Source organism: Eptatretus burgeri, chromosome 11 (genome assembly GCF_056783735.1).
Source record: "Eptatretus burgeri isolate ZD-2024b chromosome 11, Ebu_testis_v1, whole genome shotgun sequence".
NCBI lineage: Eukaryota > Metazoa > Chordata > Myxini > Myxiniformes > Myxinidae > Eptatretus > Eptatretus burgeri.
The window spans coordinates 38,999,219-39,023,007 of record NC_140971.1 but is presented as its reverse complement, the minus strand read 5'-3'; the positions used below and the strand labels follow the sequence as shown (position 1 = coordinate 39,023,007).

General features: G+C 40.9%; 1 protein-coding gene across 42 annotated transcripts in view; it reads right to left on the bottom strand.

Moving 5' to 3' along the window:
• Positions 1-2,258: 2,258 nt before the first annotated feature.
• The window catches only part of LOC147016897 (adhesion G protein-coupled receptor L2-like), a 619,880-nt gene continuing 598,349 nt past the window's right edge, over positions 2,259-23,789 (bottom strand). For 28 of the 42 annotated variants that reach the window (XM_085846063.1, XM_085846064.1, XM_085846061.1 and 25 more), the window contains 2 exons: positions 10,006-10,137; positions 2,259-5,988 (listed from right to left, as the gene is read on the bottom strand). In XM_085846063.1, the coding sequence (XP_085702189.1) occupies positions 4,808-5,988; positions 10,006-10,137 (1,313 nt within the window). In that variant the 3' untranslated portion in view covers positions 2,259-4,807. Of the gene's footprint in view, positions 5,989-8,100; positions 8,153-9,987; positions 10,138-23,789 lie in introns of all 42 variants that reach the window. The other 14 variants (XM_085846078.1, XM_085846079.1, XM_085846081.1 and 11 more) reach the window with 3 other exon arrangements.

Sequence of the window (23,789 nt, the reverse complement as noted above, 5' to 3'; positions counted from 1 at the left end):
CGGTCATATATATATATATATATATGTACAGATCCATACATATATGTATATATAAAATGCAGCACTCTCCTCCCACACCTCTGTCACTCTCTTGGAGTGTGTGTTTGTTTGTCTACATGCGTGCAAGTGTGCAAGTTTCTCTTGTGTCTACTATCTCCACATGCGGGTGGGTTTCAAGAGATGGACCGGAGATCTACCAGGTCTCAATGTATCCATCTCCGTTATCCACAAGGTACGTATATCAAAGGTACGTTACCACCAGGTATCCACCAAGTATGTTACCACGATACATCGAAGTATTATATCTACCAGGTCTCAAAGTGTGTGTGTGTGTGTGTCATTTTGTTATCTCCATCTGTGGATTTCAGGTGGAACGGAACCCTCGTGTGCATGCGCGCATCTTTATATTTTCGCTTTAAAAACGTTTTTCTCTGCAACCACTTGTCTGATCGATGCAAAACTTTAAACATAGGAGGGTGTGGCTCCCCAAACACAATATTTTATTGATTACTTTGACATAGGTCACATGGTATGGCAGCCATATTGGATAAAAAAAATTTAGACATCTTTTTCTCTGGAACCACTGAACAAAAAATAAATTAAACTTCATACGTCATCAACTCCCCATAGGATATATAGGGTGATCACAATTATGTCATCAGTGAAGTGGGATTCCAGTGGTATTCATTGGTTGAATCAAAATCCTTATCCAAAAAATCTGAAACTTCATATGTCTGATATTCAACGCAATGTAAGTGAACAATTGCATTTATATCATTGATCACTGGATTAAAAACAAAACAAAAAATACCTCCGAGCGGGAGTGCCGGTCATCTCTGCCAGAGGTCGAAAGTAACTCTGTGCCAGACTGGAATACGGGCAGTTCATAGAGTACGTACGCTCTACTTCCGGGTTTCAAAACCACCCACCCCCCCTGTATGCAGGCTAGTGACCACCCATCCCTGTACGTAGCCCGTACGCGGGCTTTAAACCACCCACCCCCTCTGTATGCAGGCTAGTGACCACCACCCACCCCCTCATACATCGCAAATCGCTTGCAAAGCCAGTAGTTCCTTATGAACTGATGTTTGTAAGCCATGACGATGCAGTCCCTAGTGGTGTAATTTACCTTTTTCTTTTAATATCACAGCATGTCATTTATGGAAATAAAAGTACAAATTGACATTCAAGACAATGTTAATGTCATAAATGAAATTAAGTGTGCATATAAACTTATGTTCCATTGTTTTAGTTAAATCTGACAAAAGCTTCAAATGTAATATTTGTCTTGGGAGAGTTTCGGTTCTCAAGTTAATACTTTTATTTTTGTATGTACGTACTTTATGAACGGCCCATACGGGGAATCAGAGCGAAGTTTGAAGGGCTATAAAATCGGAACAAGAGCAAATTTCAAAAAAATGGCTCGTGTTGTTCTAGATAATAGTCCGTAGTGTCTGAATCACTAATAACATTTGATCTCTCTTGATAAATGAGGGAGGAGGTACGATTTGAAATCGACAATTTTCGCAACTTTGACAGTCTCGTGACGTTGACCTCGACCTTGAACGACCTTGAAAGTTATATCGTTGTGCACGTCTCATCGACCTCTATCCATTCCACTATTGGTTATTTGTCTCCACTCGATTTGATTGTGGACGGGCGGACGGACTTCGAGACTGTTATTATTAGGTCATCTCTACTGAGATGATAGAGATGACCTAAAAACATTTAAAAAATCTTCTTCTCCGGAACTGCTTAACAGATTGATGTGAAACTTCATACATATGATCAATTAGCCATGGGGAATAGAGTTTGAAATTTATTTCATATTCACCTTCTTTGACACAATTTAGCCACAAAAGTGGTTGTTAAATATCCTAATTATCATTCAATAAAGTTATGGATAATGGCAATGTATGTGACATGATAGGATGCATGAACGATACGGGTATATGAGGAATAATAGCAGTGGGCCATAATTGTAGTGTGTTCAGTTAATGATGGTATTTTTTGTTCATAATGAGAACGTGAGGCAAGACTATGCGTTCCGCTAGTGCCATTCAAGTTTGTCACATTTGTTTGGTTTGAGAATATGACGAGACGGTACAGCTCAAGAGTGAGTTTGCAACATCGCTTGACCATTTCAAACTGGATAAATGCAAAGAATGAGGAAAAGATAGAAATCACAAAATGTCATCAGGTAGTTTCAGAGGATTAACTACTCATGAGGAAAAAAAAACAAAACCAGACAGAAAAAGTAAGGTAAATTCGAACATTTATTTGAACCCACAGACTAATGCTTTAACATGAACAACAATAATTCATCACAATCTTTCCAGTATCCAGGGAAATACAAAGCTATGGTTTGTGGTTGGAAGCGATCGGAGAACCTTATACGCAATCGTACTAGGCAAATATAGTCGCTAACGAATTGTTCAAAACTCGTATCACGCCTCGTACCCTTTCCCCCCTTCCCCTCTCCCCTGCCTCCCCCTCTCCCCCCCGGATATTTCAAGTTAACTCTGATCAACCATCTCAGCTCTCACCGTCACGTTCGTACAGAATATTCACAAGTACCGTATTTATTCTTATTCATTTTTTTTTTATCATAATTTGTGTTGTAAACAGACAACATACACTGATAGGAAATATAACTTCGTTTCTTTTTTTTTTGGCAAAAAACTGATCGTAAAATGAAGAAATAAAATTCATACCCGGGATGGTTCTTTTGCGCTTGGATGCGCTACTATCTACTGGAAGAGTTTATTTTGCGTTTTCAGCATCGCTAGCTTACATTATTATTTCCTTCAAAATCGGAACGTAATGAGGGAACCACAGTGTCAATACATTAAATATAGAAAAAAATTGTCACTCACACGTTGCAATCTCTTCAGACAAATCCAAGCAAGGCCTTGTATGTCGGCCTTGAGGCTAAACAGACGTTCAGGCCTTGAAACCTAGTCTTGGCATTAAAGTCTATTGAGGCTTCAAAGCTGAGAGCAGGTTTTTGCCCTTCCCTAGGCCATTATACCTAGTATAAGAATCAAGGTCTAATACAGGCCTCAAGGTCTAGCCTCTGCATGTAGGACTAGTCGAGCTGAGAAACATACTTTTGAGATTGAGGCACGTGACTGGATGATGCCTGGTGGCTATGTTACAAGCTAAGCAGGGTGTGCATGCTTTTTACCGGCGGCGCACAGTGGGGCAAGGGGTGAAGGGTGGTCATAGAATGGCCTGAGCCTGAAGTAATCCTGGCTTCTTCTCAGACCAGGAAAGTTGAGATATATGTACAACCAAGTGAGTGTGAGACATAGCACGTGATCATTTGTGCTCCATCATAAATGGAAAAGGACAAGGGGAGGGGGTGGAGTAGTAAAAGAGGAAAGAGGGGGGTAATGGGTTGGTGTTGCAGAGGGTGGATTAGAAGAGAATGATGGAAGAGGTGTAAAAGAGTAAAACAAGGAAAGACAGAAAACCCTTTCTGCAGGTCCATGTTCAGAAGGAAATAGATGGTTCTGTGGAAGGTAAGGATGTTGGGATGGAGTTGTGGAAGGCAGTACCGTGGCGGACGAGAAGAGGAGCTCAAAGCAACAGGCGCATGCAAAGATAAGGAGCGATAATACTGGGTTTCAGGGAAATTTCTCAATTTTATATCACCCAGAGGGATCATGGTCAGCACAGCCATTACGATGGACTTAGTGACCACATTGAGCTTACATTAGCTCAAAGGCATGTGCCATGTCATTCTGATTGGGCAGACACGGTTAAGGTATGAGTTGATTACTTTACGTGGTGAATTAACCCAGTATCAAAAGAATTATCCAAAGGAATCCAGTTTTGCTCTACGTTTCACAAGAGTTAACAATAATCTGAGATTTTACCTGAAAACCTGTGCGATTCCCTTGGTCTTGCTTTTAAGCAAAAGTGATACCAAGCTGGAAAACAGGAATGATTGAAAACCCAACTATGAATTCTTTTGACTGGGTTTGTTCAGTCAACTATTGAATGACATGCCATTTTTGTGAGCTTCACTAGCATTCCATCAACAGGCTGGCACTCAACTAAAAAGCTAGTGCCACCATTTGTAAAAACAAACAATTTTTTAAACTTCAGTTCCATTTCAAATTTAATATACTCTCTCACACATTCCAGTTTCCTTCCTATTGGCTGGTTGGTTGGCGCGTGGGTCGGGGTGCACGATATGTACGAACGTTTTACCCTGTCACAACAGAGGCGCCAAGTGTAACCAGGCCTCAAGTATTTGAACCGAAGGTTCCGGTCAGTCGATAGTCTGCAGGTCCTGGCTGGACTCCTGCGACGACCAATCAAGACCGACAAACTTCTGCCCAAGAAAGTCTACCAATCAGCAGGGGTAGATACGATTGAGTCCATAGTATACAAAGTTTCTGATAAGTAACAATCCGGTTACACATGTGCAGGCTCAAATAATGATGGGCTGAAGCAAGAAATGTGCCAAGAAAGGTAAGGGGAAAAAATGACCGATGAAGGAAGGGTGAGCACAGTCATTATCTCTGTCCAGAAAGCAAGGTGTCGACCTCACTGTCCATCACCAGAACCGGGGTAGCATTTTGTGGAAGAATTTTATTCGAGTTTTCTGCAACTGGCAGGCAAAACTCAGAATAAACAATGGAAAGGCCTCAACTCCAAAATAACTCGAAGCCTTTCCGAGGGAAAGGAATGCAGGCAAAATATTAAAGAATAGATCAGGGGTATGCAGTGAAGTCAAAGTGGATTGTCTTTTCAGGTAAGTTTGCTGAAGAAAAAAATCATGGTGGAGGTTTAGGGGTTACAAACTAGTAACGAGCTGCGTGCTTCCTTCACGTGGCCGCTCGTCTGGGGAAGGTCTGGCCAAAGGCAGGGCATAGAGATCACTGGCACCAGGCCCTGGCTGATAATGAGCAGGGGCAGGTGGTCGGGGAGGTGGAGGGGTGGCAATGGGAGGAGGTGGGGGTGGTGGTGGAGCAAAAGCTGCTTCTGTGCCAGGCTCAGAATCAGGTTCAGGTGAGTCTCGTAGGTTTGGCATGCTGGTGTAGAGCGAGTCTCGGTTCGGTGATTGCAGTTCCGCAACTTGCTTTGGGGTCAGGAGAGGAAAGTAAGCAGCTGGGTGTCGCTCTTCGGGTGCAAGAGGTGGACGGTGTGGGTGCTGAAGTGAGTGTGTCCGTTGTGGGAGAAGTGGAGCGCCTGATTCTCCATGACCAGGTCCTAAAGTTTCATCGTGCCCCACATAAGGTTCATCAGTAACAATAGCATCATCATCATCATCATCATCATCATCATCTTCATCGCTGCTGCCCTCACCATCACCACTTGTACTCACCTCACTACTTTCTGATGAAGTTTTGAGCTTCTCTGGTCCGTTGCCAATGCTATCCCCACTTAGTCGGCCTAAATACACTAGATAATCCTGGCCACCTACTTCAAGGGGTTCCCCAGAGCTACCGAGGTAGATTGGCTGATCTTTCTCAAGGCAACTGTCAGGTGGTTCTGCATACAATGGTCCAGGCATAGAACCAACATAGCTTGGCGGTGCCCGGCTACTAAGCAAACTCTCATGCGGCTCCCGAAAGATTTCAGAATGGGTGCCAGGTCTGAACGACGAACGCAACTCATTATCTCGAAACCCCGAATTTGCTGGTCCATCAAGCAACCCATTGGCATTGCTTAGATAGGCGGGACCTGGACATTCATCCAGGAGATCATCAGGGCTCCCAAGAAAGCCTGCTGCCACAGGCATGTGATGTTCAAGAAGCGAGTCAGTGTTGGGAAGGTAGACGGGTCCATTGGAAGAAGCGAGATCAGAGAGGCGTAATTTATCAAATGAAGCGTGATGGTGCGGACTGCAACCGCGTGTTCCGACTGCATCGCCCAAGAAATCTCGGCTGCTCAAGTGGTAGCTGTTGCCATGGTTACCATTGAGGGGTAGAGTATCCATTGCACTGGTGTCGCGTGCGTTCGCGAGTGAGCGTTCTGTGGGAGAGAAGAGGAAGACAGAGGAGAGCTAAGTTATTGACACAACGGGCAAATTACATTTAAGACCAATTGTCAAGTGTCTGCATGTGAAGTCTGCTTGGCTGCATGGATCAGCAGTCCAAGGAAGCAAAAATGGCAAGATGAGCTCCACATGTTACTGAGACATCAAAGGCATGCTACTCAAGCAATGATAGAACATTTGAGGAGGTGAAAAATGAAAAACCACAGTGAGAGAGAAATGATTGAGGAACCATTAGGAAACCCTTTCACTGAACAGAACTCGAAGGTACACATGGTAGCACTGTGGTCTATTTTTTGAAGAACCAAATACCTTGATCAGATTATGGGACAATCTGCTGTAATAATAAACCAAATGAAAAAAATATGGACAGGCAATTGAAGCTGAAAACCACAGAGAGCATAAATGCTGTTTACCAAAGAGCAGCATAAAGAATAATGACAAAAATGATTTCAAAAGTGACAAGTGGTGGAGCTTTTAAGCCTCGTCGAAAAAATGAAAAATTGGAACATGCAGATTTATTGTTTTTCTGATTCGCAATGGCCGAACAAGTTTTGAATGAAAAAAAAAATCAAATATCTTCAAATTTACCATCAGCAAGATTGTATTTCTTGAACAGCAATGCAAGTGCATGAAAAAGACCCAATGAAAACAATAAAATTTGGCCATGGAATAGTTTGTGATGAATTATTTATCATTTTACACATGACTGGTAAAATCCATATTAACTGTCAAATTTTTGGACTGAAATGGATTGGGAACCGGTGAAAGGGTAAGACTGGTTCACGTAGCTGTGAATGAAGATGCTTGGTGTAGATGCCAATACTTATGGCAAATTAAAAAAAAAGATACACATGCCGGCGAACTGATGGAAAATAATATAAATGGCATTGATTCCTGCTCGAATTTCTCTACATCACTGCAGCACAACACTGCTCGCTCATCGTTGTGGAACTTATTCTGTTATTATTTTTGCATTTCTGCATTGAGAATCAATCAGAATTAGAACTGAATTATGTCTTTCAAGGCCTGTACTTTTATTTTTGAGATGTTAGAGACAAAGCTTTGCAATAAGCTGTTGGTATAGCTGGGTGATCTTGTGGCTGGGCAGCTGGGCCTTACCGCTTAGCGAATATAATTAGGCAGAAAAGGCCACATCATAACCTATTATTTCAAGTTTCTAAGCCCCTTTTTCAACAGCTAATTTTCCACTCATTTCCAAAAGTTTAATCAAAGCCCTTCAATGGTCAGACATGAAAGAAAGAAAATCTATGAACAGCAAGCTTAGCGCTAAAACGCTTAGTCAAAATGGACAATAATCTCACACAATCAATCCACATTACAAACCACAGGGTAACAATGAAAATCTATAACGATCATACGACATATACAGAAGCAGCATAGCGACAGCCGTAGACATGACAGGTTCCAGCATAGCAGGGCAGACGAAGCAAGGTAGCAGGCCAGGGATAGAAGACTAAGGTGAATGAAAGCTCTATTGGAAATTGACTAGCACTGGTTTATAATGCCTGGGGCAATGAATAAAGTCTTACACAGTCTAGGTTTGGCCACTAGCCAGTGACCTGACAGGCCCAACCACCCAAGCTGGTAACAAGAGACCCCTGGCTATTACCAGATGAGAAAATATAAGGCCTAGAAAGGCATGATAGACTGGCATCAAGAGATATATTTTTGAAATTATATTACAAACCAACTAGGCTGTATCAAATTGGGCGTTTCAGGAAGATTTCAACAGCTGTAGTTGCTTATTACCAATGGAAAATAATGGTAGTGCCATATTGAATCAGTAGAAAGCCAGGTACACGTGCTGTTTTGTGTAGTTTTCTAAACTGATAATTCATTTCATCAGCAGAACCCAAAATAATTTTGGGAATGAGTTTGAGGCATGAGGGTAGGAAAGGTATGAGTTGCCTCAGGTGGAGGAAATGGGTGAAATGAGGAAAAAGATTAAAAGATGATCAAGTAAGGAAGGGTCATGTGGAAACGGGCTTAGCAAGCAATGAGATGTGTAGAAGAGCCTGCTGGTGCCCGTTTCTCAGAGGACGTATGACTCGATGCTGTGGGATTACTTTGAACGCGGGCGATTATCATCTAGTGGCATGCCCGTTGCTCGGCTGCCGGCTAGCGAGGGATGGGAGGCAAGAAACGGGAGAGGGAGAAGAAGAGAGGGAGGGTGAAAAGAGAAACAAAAAGGAGGGCAGTGTTATAGAGCAGCGTTCGTGAGGATCAGGCGACAAAAGCAAAGCCAGGCAGCTCAAAGCAGCAGCCTTGCAAGTAGATGCAGCTTTGGCCTACAAGTTTGGCTTTGGGCTATGCATTAAGCTTTGGCATATACCAAAGCAGACAATTCTTGTCGGCATCCTGGCAAAAAAAAAACATAGCAAGCCATCTTTTCTGACACAAGCAGCTGCAGACAGGTGGAAAATTGTTCAAAGGGTCAATGCATGCATTCTGCTGATGCACTGGTGTTAAGTGTAGTCATAAGCACTTGAAAAGATAACATTTTTACTGCAATTCCACCCCACCCCAGCAATGAAATTTACAAGTCTAATTCTATCTGTTTTCTCACTATGACTGAGGAGATAGAATTCTTCGCATTTGTGACCTTCATCGCTGACTTGAAGATATTTTATTGAAATAATTTTTGTTCAATGGGATGACTGAAGGTCACAAATGCAGACACACACACACACACACACACACACACACACACACACACACACACACACACACACACACACACACACACACACACACACACACACACACACACACACACACACACACACACACACACACACACACACACACACACACACACACACACACACACACACACTTTTCATAATGATTGAAATCCAGAAATGTAGAGAGACAGAGACAGAGAATTGTGTTTGAGATATAATTCAATAGAGCAGAATCACAGTGCTGTGTTCCTGAACAGAATAATCAAAACGCCCTGCTTTTCAAGCTGCTAGTCACAGAGAGTCTCACTTTAGCCTGTTATATGCTAACAACCAAATTTCCTTTCTGCAAAATCCATCACATTATGCTCCGTGACAATGTCTGCTGTCATTTTCGTAAATGTACAAACCAACTGCAAGTCATGACAGTACAACTTGCCATTGTAAGAGCTCGAAATCATCTCTGCCAAACTAGTGCTTATGAAGTGAAGTTTTCCATGAAATGTTCACGGAATGCTTTTCGTTATGTTGCAGCAACGATAACTATAAATGGGGCTAATAATTGAATTTCAAAATGTCTGATTATTTAGAGTGGTTTTAAGGCTGTTATTTTTAATGAGGTTGAATTTTGCATGGCCTTTGGAGGTGATGTGACTTTTGCACTCAATTAATAATTATATCAACATGCTGCCTGAGTTGATCCATTTCATTTTTTTTATCGTTTAGAGAGCTGAGGATAAGTGCACAATGGGCATGAGTGGAATGTGAATGGTGGGAAAAGCAATATATTACAGCAGCTCCGACTTGCCATTTACTTTGCCTACTGCTGGGAGATTGCTCTAACCAGAAAAGGCTTCGATTATAGATGATATCCCCAATTGTTCATTTTCTTTTTCCATGATAATCTCTCATGCACAATCGTAGGAACGGTGAGTATGCAAAATCTTGAGAGTTTGAAGACAATTTGTCAACTACATGCGATGTTCTACCACAACCAGCCACACAGCTAGAAACTTGCCAGGTTCATTTGCCCTAGTAGGCTAGGACACAAATCTTATGCCTTTTTATGGAGAGGGGAATTATGAAAGGGCAGCAAAGGTCAAAGTAATCGGGAAGGAAGCTCATGTCAAGGTGAGGCAAAATTTGCTTTGCACAAGATGGAGAGATAAAGATTGCAGCTTCAGACGGCTTATTAAATGACCCCGTAAGGCCAACCCAGTCCTTTAGAAGCACGATGAATAAATGGTGGAAAGAAGGATGGAAGGGACCTACACAAGGGTGACGGCACACCTGGCGACTTGCTGTAGAGAGTGGCAGCGGGTGGGTTACAAACCACGGTGTCTGCGAGGAGCGTGTTATAGAGGTTGTTAGAGCCGTGGGGCCGGAGGAGGGAGTTTGTTAGCAGCTGGTTAGCCACAAGGCCTGGGTATCCAGGAGTGGGAGCAGGCCAGAGCAAAAAGGGGAAGGAGAGCAAAGGGTGAGGGTGAGGGTTGGGGAAGGGCAGAGGCAGTGCGGTTAGCAGCAGAAACTAGGAGATGGGTCTTAGCGCAACTTTATGGTATTGGTTGGGCAAAGCAACAGGGCCTTCAGGGTTATAATTATGATTACATTCTTGCAAATTAATCTCTGCATATTTTGTCGATTATTGTGCCCATTTTGGATTCTGTATAACAGGACAAACCCAGCCACAAACGTGCTTAGTTTCTCAACACCTCGCCGCATGGACTCCCTTCACCCATAACATACCTCGATAACCCGAGGCATGCAATTATCGACCTCTTTCCATTTTTCATACACTTCAGTCGTCACTCATTTAACAACTTACAAGATACAATGTCACTGATGCAATAAAGGAATATGAAATAAATCAGGGTTATATGGTCTACATATCAGCGAGTATTATTAGTATGAAAGATAGGTAGTTAGACTAAAACAAATAACATGTTAAGCTTGTACATATATAACATAATATGGTGAAAATTTTAGGCAGAAAAAGAAACAAGTCCTTCTTACCTCAATATTTATCGAGTTAAAAGAAGACACAAAGATCACAACAATCACAGAATTCAACAATTATAATGACAGCTCGTCAACTCCACTACCTTGGTAATCAAGTTGACAAAACGTCTTTTTTTAAAATACCCAGAACTCATTGCACATATAATTTTAAGTAAATTAACCTGATTTAAAAAAAAAAATCCAAATCAGATTACGTTTCACAAGGTTTTTCACGATTCCAGGCTTTTTACAAAATAAAGAAAAATAAATTTGTAATATAATATTTTTTGTTTTTCAAATAATGAATTCAAACAATATTACCAAGGCAATAATAAAAAATATAAGTCAACAATAAAAACAGTTTTTAAAATGACAGGCGCTCTCGATATGAAATTGTTCGAGGAGGGGAAGGGGTTGGGGGTCAGGGCTGGAGGATCACAAATCTCGTTGGCAGTGGTTAAATAATACGCAAAAACTGATCAATGCGACAATCTACAGGAACTGATAATTTTTGACAAACATTTCATCCACCTTTTTATTTTGCAATATATATATATATATATATATATATATATATATATATATATATATATATATATATATATATATATATATATATATATATATATATTTTAAACTTCACAACTCTGCATGTGTAACTTCTGTTGTCAGAAGTATCGTTGATATATATATATATATATATATATATATATATATATATATATATATATATATATATATATATATATATATATATATATATATATATATATATATATATATATATTAAAAGGACGATTGAATTAGAGATGCAAAAAATAAAAACAAAAAGACATTTTAAAATTAGAACGACACTCGGAAGAGCACATACCTCCGCAAGGCTGAACAGTTTACGTTTTATATTCCACTGATGGGCCTGATCTGTATCCGGACCTGAACTAAAATCTAATCAGCTTGTTCTTGTCACCTACCCAACTCATCCACCAACTTTTTGTCATAACTCGTCTACAACTTTTTGAAATATCATGCAATAAATCGTTTTTAAGCCTTTCTCTCAATGGTGAAGAATCACTTCAAAAAATTCTCATATCTGGATCCAGATCTTCACCAAAATCGAATCAATTCGTCCTTGCCACACACCCAACCTGTTTAACAAATTTTGTTTGAATGTGTCCATAACTTTTTGAGATGTCCTACTCACAGACAAACACACACACAGACAGACACGGGTGAAAACAAACTCTATCCACCTTCAGTGTTGGAGGTAATAAGAACAAAGCATTGCCTTAAGTCATAACATTGCCTCCCATGGTGAATAATCATTATACTACAAATACGTGTAATGCACAAGCCATTGTGATAAGATGTGTTCAACTGGAAACAGACCTTGCGAAAATTAAACAATGATAAGAGAAATCCCTGAGACTCACAAAAAGGCTTTTGAGGATGTGATAACAAGAGAGGCTTCACACAGAGGGGTAATTGTTCTCTTGTCCTTGACCTAAACCTCTTAGACGCTGCATTATGGTCACCTGGCAGGCCAGTTGAGTCGGCATTGATGACTGTAAAGCAACCACAGTGATTCGTAAAATAGTAATGAGTGTAATAAAATAAATAGGCCGTGTTGATCGCACTGAGATCTTTGATAAATCAATTATAGAGCCAATGGGAAGCTAAAATGCAATGTCCCCACTAGGTTCCTTACTGTCAGTAATGGACTGCAGGGCATGAAGTGAGTCTTCATGAAGGCATTTAAGAAAACAATACTGCATTGGTTGTTTGATGGAAAACGAGAACATGGCCACCGAGTGTGAGACTGTTCTGAGGAAGTGTATATGACATGGAACCACACCTCTGACGAATGCACCCTCCATTTTAAAGTCACAAACAACACATCCTCACTTTTACTTCCTTACTTTTGGCTTCATTCTCTTTTTCAATCAATTTCCTTTATATCTGCTGTGGTTTTTTTTTTTTTTTTTTCCAAAAGCAAACAAAAGCATTTTCAGTTTGACTATAATCCATGGCACTGCCCCATGGAAATATTTAATCTCATTGCAGCATTTGTTTGACTCTCTTCACACTTCTGGATTATTTCTTCCTCTTGCCAGATTCCCCACGATGCATTTCTGTTTCAAGATTTGACAATCATGCTTCATAGTAGCAAGTGTAAAAAAATGAAGAAGAGGCAATTATGTGTTTCCTGTGTCTTCTTTCTGACAATGGGTTTGTTATATATTTACTTTTAATCCAATAATCCTTTTTGTATGAGCATTTTTATCTCTTTTAATTATTGTTCAAACTTTTTAGCTCGAAGCCATAGCAAACCCAATTAAAACGTAGAAACAAAATGGATGCTTACTGAAATGCCGAACTTGAATGGTCACGTTCCAAAGTGTATCTAAATCAGTACTTGTTTAGAAATGCTCAAACTCGGTTTGTTTTAAAGGTTCTGCCCAAGGTGTCAGTTCTGAGACGCTCCTTTAAAGTTTGTGTGTCTCCTAGCAAACACTGCTGCACCTTATCAATCTTGTCCATCTTTCTTCAGCGTCTAAATCCAACAGCAAGTTGAGTTATGTAAGTTTTAGGGCCTGGGAAACCCAAAACTTTAGTACTTGTGTGGTGAATGGGACATTTAGTGTTCGATTCTTCTTGACTTTCTTAAACTACTCAAAAGATTTATTACATGTAACGCCCCACATATGAATGCTAACTTAGAATGTTCTCATGACTCTAAATCCTGATGCCTCAAACTAACTTTGTCCTATAAGTTTGTGCAACTAAAAGTGCTTTTGTGTGCTTGGCATTCACTGGATCAACCAGACGGAGGCATTAATGGATTATTCTCACAGCTGACCTACAAATCTTTGCAGGCAAGACGTTGCATCACAAAGTGCGCCGTCCCTTGGTTGGTCGTTAAGCTGGGTGTTCTGTCTGCGAGCATTAGCTGGTGAACACCAAAGATCTCACTGTCTTTTTACAAAGAGCTGAATGAGTTATCACCAGCATCATGAAGAAGTTCCAAAATATACTGCCCTCGCCTACAGTGGGCACTGCGTTAACTGCAAAGCCACACTCATGAGCAACGATGCCATCAGCCACCATGTGCTGCATATTGGAGAAGAAGAATAAGAAGTCACCAATCATTTATTGACTTTATGTAGCTCAGACATGACAGAGTTTGCGGAGAAGGTTAAAAGGGATTTAATATGGACATAATTACATTGAATGACTATATCTCATCCCCTATTTTCCTTGTTCTTTCAAATATTGATATGAAGTCAAAGAATATTCGTTCCATTTTGGTGTAGGGAGAGAGGGGGAGGGCAGGAAAAGAGGATGAAGAAGGGGGTGCTAGGAAGGGGGAGGGGAGAGCGAAAAAGGGAGGGGGGAGGTGGGGAGAGCGACACCTCACCAAACCATACACTGCGGGGGGGGGGGGTTGGGGGAGAAAGAGAGAGACAGAAAAAAGAAAAAAAGGTGAGAGGTGGAGATGGTGTCAGCAAAGAGAATGATGATATGTTATGCTTAATGACCGAATACAAAAAAAAAAACGTGACAGAACAGCTGTACACACAACGACACAACAGAGTTTGTAAAGTAATCCGCTGGCACGTCTGCAAAGTTTGACATTCCAGTTCCAGAAAATATGTGGCAACATGAACGGAAAGCAATCACTGAAAACATGGAAGTACCGCTCATGTATGACCTAATGATACCATCGAGCGTGAACATCGAAAACAAAACATTACACCAGTTATCACACTGAGGTACAAAAAAGAGAGAATAAGGAATTGCTAATTGAGGTGTAAAGGCCCTGTCACACCTTGACGTTTTAGCCAGCGTATGGCAAGGTATCAAAATGTATGTAAAACGCTGGCGTACGCTGAACTGTTGATGTTTTTTTTCTCCAGTTTTGGACGTATTCATAACGAGTTGGACGTATGCATAACGTTTTAGTAACGAACACAGAACGTTTCGATAACATATAGATAACTTATATCAACGAATGCTGAGTGTGTTGTCGGCGTTCACAACCTATGCCCAACTTATGCATAGCGTCTAACTTATGTTAAGACTCTAACATAGCGTCTTAACATAAGTCTAACTTATGCATAGCGCGCAGCAGCGTATCGCCGACCATCACGTGGCGGAGCCTATTAAAAGGCTGCGGCTCGACGATTCAAATCATAACCGCACTAGACATCGAAGTGTCAAACCGCTGTCACACCTTCACGTTTTAGCCAGCGGCGTATGCTGACGTATAAAAAAATTGCCGAATATGCTGACACACGTCAAATACGTTATGGGTAAGTTTTGTATACGTTAAGAGCACGCTGAAGCACGCTGGCATGCGTCGTAGTACGTCGACAAATTTTCAGCATGTTGAAAATGTTTTGACGTATCCAGCGTATGACACACACGTTCTGCATACGCTGGCATAAGTTGTAGGCACGTTACGTGATCGTTGACACATGTTACTTGTAAGTTACTCATAAGTCGAAACACGTCGAGGTAATGTTTAGCGTACCCGAAACTTATTTCTAACCTCTGAGTAACGTGCTTTGAACCTATGAGTAACGTGCTTTGAACCTATCTCCAACGCACATTGACGTATGTGGATGTATTTGACGTCTTCCGGACGACCACATAACTTACTGAACATGTTACTAACTTACAGCTTCCATATAATGTCGTATTGGCAGCGTTTAGGGGAATTGGTATATAAAAATGGGGTTCACAGGAGGAACCCGTCAGTGTTCCAGACTCCATGATTTTTTTTTCTTCGGCATGACGGTGATGTTGACACTTTGATTTCTAGTGCGGTTATGATTTAAGTCGTTGAGCGGCAGCCTATTAATTACATTATATTATAACAGCACTATAAATCGAAGTGTCAACATCACTGTCATGCCCAAGAAAAAAAAAATAATAATAAAAAATCATGGAGTCTGGAACACTGACGCTAAACATTACCTCGACGTGTTTCGACTTATGAGTAACTTACAAGTAATGTGTGTCAACGATCGCGTAACGTGCCTACAATTTATGGCCAGCATATACGGAAAGTGAGTCATACGTTGAAAAATTTCAAGCATGTTAAAATTTGTCGACGAGCTTGGCGTACTACGACGTATGCCAGCGTACTACGACGTATACCAAACTTACCCATAACGCATTCAATGTGTGCCAGCGTTTTAGACAAATTTTTCATACGTCGGCATATGCTAGCTAGATCGTCAAGGTGTGACAGGGCCTTTAATACCAGTGATTTGGACTAAGCGATGCAGATATCAAGAAAATGACCAAATACCAAGAACTCAAGAATGAAGTGAAATGATCCTGGAAGCTGAAGAACGACAAAGTTATACCAGTGATAGTTGGAGCTATAGGAATGACGACGAAGAACCTCACAGATATATTAAAAACCATCCCTGGGAATATTATTACAAACGAACTACAGCTGGAAGCTGTCTGAGGCTCAGTGACAATCCTGAAGAGAGCCCTCGGCACAAAACTTTGAGAACAGAAAACTTCACGGCTTGGTCCATAAATCATGAACCCTTACCGAAATGAAGGTGGATACTTTGAACCTACCCTGGGAGGACTCCATTCCACATTCTGAAACCCCATATGAACACACACACACACACACACACACACACACACACACACACACACACACACACACACACACACACACACACACACACACACACACACACACACACACACACACACACACACACACACACCAAGTGCCGTTGTGGTAATACAATTTATATACATCCACACACGTGCAAATGTACACACACATAAAGTAAATAAAAATGACAAACACAAACATTTACCTTTAAAAAGAGTTCTTTGAAAGAGTAATTCAAGTGGGAAATTAGCAAAATTCAATTCATAAATATATCGAGGCACAGAACACAAAATGTCGATCTTGATGCTCCATGTCAATGCCTTCACAGCGAGATCATGGCAAACATGTGGTCGGTTGGACCGTATTGTTAGGTCATCTCTGCATATACCTCTACCGATCTCTCTACCGAGATGACCTAATAAATCCGGACCAAATGTCCGTCCGTACATCCGTCAGCAATTTTTCTTTCCGATCTTGATGAAACTTAGTATGTGGGTAGAGATCGATGAGTCTTGCACAATGATATAACTTTTGTCCGGGTTCAAGGTCAGGGATGAGGTCACGAGGTCACGTAAGTGATAAAAATCGCCATTTTCAAAACCTATCTAGTCTACCATTCTACAAGATATTCGGCAACTGTTTATCGATTATGATAGTAAAAAATATTATCTTGCATCTAACCGGACAGATTTTTGAATTTCCTTCCCGTTTGGCCGCCACGTAACCTGGAAGATGGTCAAAAACACCTCCCGGTACAAAGAAAACTTTTTACTTCCGATCTTGATTAAATTTGGTCTGTGGGTAGAGGTCGATGAGTGATACCCAACGACATATTTTTTTTCCCGTATTCGAGGTCAGGGTCAAGGTCACGAGGTCACGAAAGTTGTGAAAGTCGCCATTTTCAAAACCTATCTCCTCTGTCATTTTAGGAGATATCTGGCAACGGTTCATCGATTATGATAGTAAAAAACATTATAGAGATGACCGTCACCCCCACACGGGGGTAATTTTTTTTATATCTGTATCGATGTCAAAGTGAGGAGTGGATTGTATTGAAAGGAAATTGCACAAAAAGGTAAAACAAAACGATGTCCTGTGAAAATTAAAATTGCACATTTTCAGCGGATGAGACACCTCCCGAGGAACCCACCACAATACACCGCAGGGCCCAATACATGTGGAAACGTATGTCTAATCGATGTTAGATTGAAAGCATGGGTACTTTTACCAAAGCCAACAACCAAGCAGCTTGGATAGCGCTCACCAAGTCACTTAACCACTCGAGCAAACACTCCAACGAAACAGTGGAGAAGAAACGGCTCACTTGGCACAAGATTAGCAATCACCGAACTGTACTATTAAACATACACTTCCCAGACACACAAGATGTCAAATATGTCCGAATTGGACAAATGAACACTTTTCTAAGAGTCTGAACTGCTTGTAAGTTCGATTCTGGAGCTTAAATTTTGCAATTTGGCTTGGTTGAGATTCTCACGGTGATCGCATGTGGGGAAATGAAATAAAGTAACGAATGCTGACGTCTCCAGGTGTTTCTAAGCATTGCAAACAGGCATTCGATAATATGAGTGAGGAAAGCGGGGAAAAAAAAAAACTTTACTGTGAGGAAATCGTTGCGGCCTGTTCCAAGTCAAGGCGAGGGTTGAGCAGGCCAAAAAAACATGGTGGCTTTCGACCCCAGCGATGTTACTTAGGATATGCATTTAGAGCGAGGTGTCCTTGGAAGCACCTGATTAAGTATATAATTAATTATCTTCAAAAGGGGTGTTTTAAATAACCCCAAAACCCAATTTTCACTCTTGCGCTTCCATGGAGTTTTCTGAGTATGCATACTAAGTTTCAGGCTGCTAGGTTTAATCGTTTTGGAGTTATGAAGGACACACACACACACACACACACACACACACACACACACACACACACACACACACACACACACACACACACACACACACACACACACACACACACACACACGTATAGATGTGACATTGCTACTGTATAGGAGTGAAACAATAAACTCTACATGACCAAGTGGAAGGAAAACAATATTAAGGGACAAGTCTGAAGACGACGATGGTTCGCGAGCGGTATTTGACGATGTAGATTGTTTCAGAAGTCAAGGATGAGACAATGTGATAATGTTTGACCAAGTTATAAAAATGATCAACATAATGTGGTACGAGTGACAGGTTATTAGCTGCAAAATGTCGAAAACCCGGTTTTGTTCAACAACTTTAAAAATTTGACCTTTGCATAACCTTTAAAGGTCCCAAAACAATGTTGTGGGCATTAAAATAAGGAATCAGGATACGTGCTATCGCTTAATGGAGTTAGTTCGACGAAGAAGGTCGAAAACCCGGTTCGATTCCCACAACTTTGAAAATTTGACATTTGTGAACTTTAAAGGTCAAGGATTATGACCTTTGGTGCAAAACTTCCTCTGGAACATTCCAGGAACAATATAACGTCATATAGGCTATATGGCATTTCACACTCCTCGGATTATCCATACTTTGATGAAATCAGCGTAAAAACAAACTTGAAGGGGACGCCACGGGCAAGGTGTTCGAGATAGAGAAAAATGGTTTCAAGACTTTCGGTGGGGAATGACCTCAAGATTATGCATAAAAAATATTGTCATCCTAGCTCTCAAAGTTTGGGCGGTTGTCTAATTTTTATGTCAAAATTCGAAATTTTCTAAGTTCATGACCTTGTGACCTTGACCTTGTGTCCTTGACCTTGGGATGAAAATGAAAAATCGAGCTCCATGGGGCTATGCAGGTGCCATTGGGCTAACCATACCCAAACCCCTGCCAGATTCGACAACCCCTCGGAGAAGATGGATTTTTTATGTCAAAATCGCAATTTTCTAAGTTCGTGACCTTGTGACCTTGACCTCGGGACGAAAATGAAAAATCAAGCTCCGTGGGGCTATGCAGGTGCCATTGGGCTAACCATACCCAAACCCCTGCCAGATTCGACAACCCCTCGGAGAAGATGGATTTTTTATGTCAAAATCGCAATTTTCTAAGTTCGTGACCTTGTGACCTTGACCTCGGGACGAAAATGAAAAATCAAGCTCCGTGGGGCTATGCAGGTGCCATTGGACTAACCAAACACCGAAACCCCTGCCAGATTCGACAAACCCCCTAGGAGAAGATGCAAATTGAAATCGGCTACCCCCTAAAAACACAATTCGCAATTTTCTAAGTTTGTGACCTTGTGGCCTTGACCTTGGGACGAAAATGAAAAATCGAGCTCTGTGGGGCTATGCAGGTGCCATTGGGCTAACCAAATACCGAAACCTCTGCCAGATTCGACAAACCCCTCTGAGAAGAATTTTTTTATGTCAAAATCGCAATTTTCTAAGTTCCTAACCTTGTGACCTTGACCTTGGGACGAAAATGAAAAATCGAGCTCCGTGGGGCTATGCAGGCGCCATTGGGCTAACCAAATACTGAAACTCCTGTCAGATTCGACAAAACCCCTAGGAGAAGATGCAAATTGAAATCGGCTACCCCCTAAAAACACAATTCGCAATTTTCTAAGTTCGTGACCTTGTGGCCTTGACCTTGGGACGAAAATGAAAAATCGAGCTCCGTGGGGCTATGCAGGCGCCATTGGGCTAACCAAATACTGAAACTCCTGTCAGATTCGACAAAACCCCTAGGAGAAGATGCAAATTGAAATCGGCTACCCCCTAAAAACACAATTCGCAATTTTCTAAGTTCGTGACCTTGTGGCCTTGACCTTGGGACGAAAATGAAAAATCGAGCTCTGTGGGGCTATGCAGGTGCCATTGGGCTAACCAAATACCGAAACCTCTGCCAGATTCGACAAACCCCTCGGAGAAGAATTTTTTTATGTCAAAATCGCAATTTTCTAAGTTCGTAACCTTGTGACCTTGACCTTGGGACGAAAATGAAAAATCGAGCTCCGTGGGGCTATGCAGGTGCCATTGGGCTAACCAAATACTGAAACTCCTGTCAGATTCGACAAAACCCCTAAGACAAGATGCAAATTGAAATCGGCTACCCCCTACAAACACGGTTTTTGGGCGTGGCTCCGCCCACAATGGGCAGGCCACGCCCATTTTCAGGAAAACACAACTACATCATGATATAAACCCACCAAAATTTCATCAGGATCGGATCAAAACCCACGGAGCAATGCTCGGGACAGACAGACAGACAGACAGACAGACAGACAGACAGACACACAGACAGACAGACACACAACAATAACGAATATAGTGGTCACTTATATTTTTCGTGAAAATATTTTTTCGTGAACCAATAAAATGAGGATTGCTCTATTGGCTTTTAGTGTAAATCCTACGTGCCAGAGAGTGACAAATCAAGAAAAAAGCTCTAAAATTGACTGTTTGCTTTAGTCATGGCATTGGCAATAATCAATTATTTAAACTTCACATCGACTAATTTTGAAGCCAACAACCCAGAAATGCACTTGATGGTGAATAAATTTACTTAACGGTGAAGCACGTCTGTTTCATGGCAATGGAACACACTGTTGGGAATGTCTGACCTGTATTTTATTTGTCCAAGCTTTTTTCCCAAACAAGGTGTCCATGATCGGGGGCCTATTCATTAATGAACCTTCGTTTAAAGAAATGAATATTGAAAAAGAACATTTTAATTTTTTCGGAAGTAAAAAAAACCTTTCAACAAAATTCATGTATTTCATACTCATCACGTGTATACTTGTGAGGTAAACGAGTTCTGGCAATTTGAAACAAGTGAGTCACAGGTGCCCAAGTACAAATCTCAGGGTCTCGAGTGTGACTCCAAGGCACAAAGCATAAATTTGAAGTGCAAGACATGAGGTCTCAAGTTGAAGATGCAAGGCATACTGTATGACACAGATTTCAACATTTTTGATGTGATCGATCCAAAATGTCTTTTTTATACAGGCTCTAAAGCTCATTGGAGGAGCTGCAATCATATTGGATCTTTATTGATTAGATTTACTCATGATACCGAGAACGGAACTCAGTAGAGCATATACCTCCGCCAGGCTGAACAGTTTACGGTTTGTATCCCACTGAAAGACCAAATCTGGATCCGTACCTCAACCAAAATCTAATTGGCTTGTTCTTGTCACCTGCCCAACTCATCCACCAAGTTTTGTCCAAATCTGTCCACAACTTTTTTCAGATATCCTGCTTTGAGATATAACACAAACAGACAGGGGTGAAAACTTAACCTCTGCTCACCTTAGGCGGCAGCGGAGGTAAAAATGCATTTCATTATACAAATAAGATAACCAGGAAAAAGGTGAACAAGGAATGGCACTTAAGATAAAAAGGAGTGTGTTAGTTTTTCAGTAATTTTTATGAGAAAAGTATAGAAGCAGATTACTTTGCCTCATATGATTCTGTGAACCTAAGTTTGAATCCTGGAATTGTCCATCATCTCCTAATGTCTGTGATTTCATGTAAAATATACCCATATCTCTTACCATTTGTCTTTCATGTAATATTTGTGCAAGCAACAACACAAACAAGGGGTGGAGATGGTGCTACCGCTTACATGCACAGGTGAACAGTAGAATGAAACAAGCAGTATGTATAACACAGCACACATGGTAACGCATGAAAATATTAGAGTTCATGCACCACCTTTACAGTCTTGAGAACAAGGGCATCTTTTAAACTCTTGCTTTGTGTTTCCAAGCACGATCTATATTATCTACGAGCCCCGAGTCTCCCTGCTCATTATTGTATGAATCTCGATACTTCCCAATGATGAGAGCAAGAGCAGCAAATTTGATTGGTCGAGATGGTGTAAAATGGCGTGATATTTTGTCCAAGTACTGCTAAACTGAACGTTTTTGAAAGTGCCAAGAAGGAGATTTGCATTCTATTGTTCAAATTTATAATTCGATTGAAATAAAATACTGTATTAATTTTAAAGGCTACAATATTTTTTTCAGAAATTTACCACTGTTGATACACCGTCTTTTCTACCACCTTATTTAACACGTTAAATCAGTTATTTGTGCCTTTTGTTTGTGGCCTCTATGAAGTCCCTAAAAACAGTAAATTTCCTGTTTGGAATGATTTTCAATTTTTTTAAACTGCCAGACAATCAGAGTAAAATTAGAGAGTTCATAGAACACAATAACTCATGCAAGTATATGCCTCAGATTTAATAATATAATGATTTTAAAGATCGTTTAAAAAGCAGGAAGTTCAGCATGACTGAAGCAATCTTGTACATCTACCTTGTACACTGTAATCAGATGACATTGAGTCACAGTTTAGGAGATGGGGGCTTTATTGATCACCATGGAACGCAGCGTCAATCAGCATTGTACGGAGCCATATCGGCGGTCTCTTTTTCACCCTGATAATATACATACATACATACATACATAGGTGTATATATATATATATATATATATATATATATATATATATATATATACATATATATATATACATATATATATATATATATATATATATATATATATATATATATATATATATATATATATATATATATATATATATATATATATATATATATATATATATATATATATATATATATACAGTAGACTAGGCGTAAGTCGTCACCATCGGGACCTAGAAAAAAGTGACGACTTAGAAATGTGACGACTTGCGCGTATGCGAACATTCATGATGACTGTGGGGTGAAGGATGAAGTCGTGCGTGGCCTGGACATGTATGTGTGAGAGCCGGCTATTGTACCAAAAGGAAAACACAATCCTCGGGGCATAGGTGGGGGTTCATTGGTGAGTTGGAAAGTGATCAACCAAAGATGGAATTCATGAATCAGTTTATCAAAAGTAAATATCATGAACAACTGTAAGACAACAACTTCGCCTGCTTATCACCATGATGGGATTGACCAACGAACCCCAGAGACTTTTCTGGCAGCATCTGCCAGAAAAACCCAGTCTCATCGGCATTGTACACGTCCCGAGGCTGATACCTTTCCAAGATGTCTTTCAATTTGCCATCCTTCCAGTCGTGCACCACTGCCGAATCCACGCTGCCTGATTCGCCGCACTTCTTGACCTTGCCGATTCCCCACCTCACATTGAATCTGTCTATCCAGTGCATCGGCAAGGTCTCTGCATCATTATGCCCGAGGTCCGCAGCGAATTTACGTGCCTTCAGCAGCAACATTTCATCGTCCAACCGAATATTTGGCTGAGCTGACATTTGCCGAAACCAGATGATGAGCGCGTCATCGACATCTTCAAAGGACACACATTTCACGCGTTTCACACTTACTACCGGCCTCGCGATCTTCTCCACTTGTCCAAATATCTTGCCCTTATTCTTCAAGATATTGTTCAATGTCTGCCGTTTGATTTCGAACTTCTCAGCTATGGCTGTTTTCTTCATTAGTGG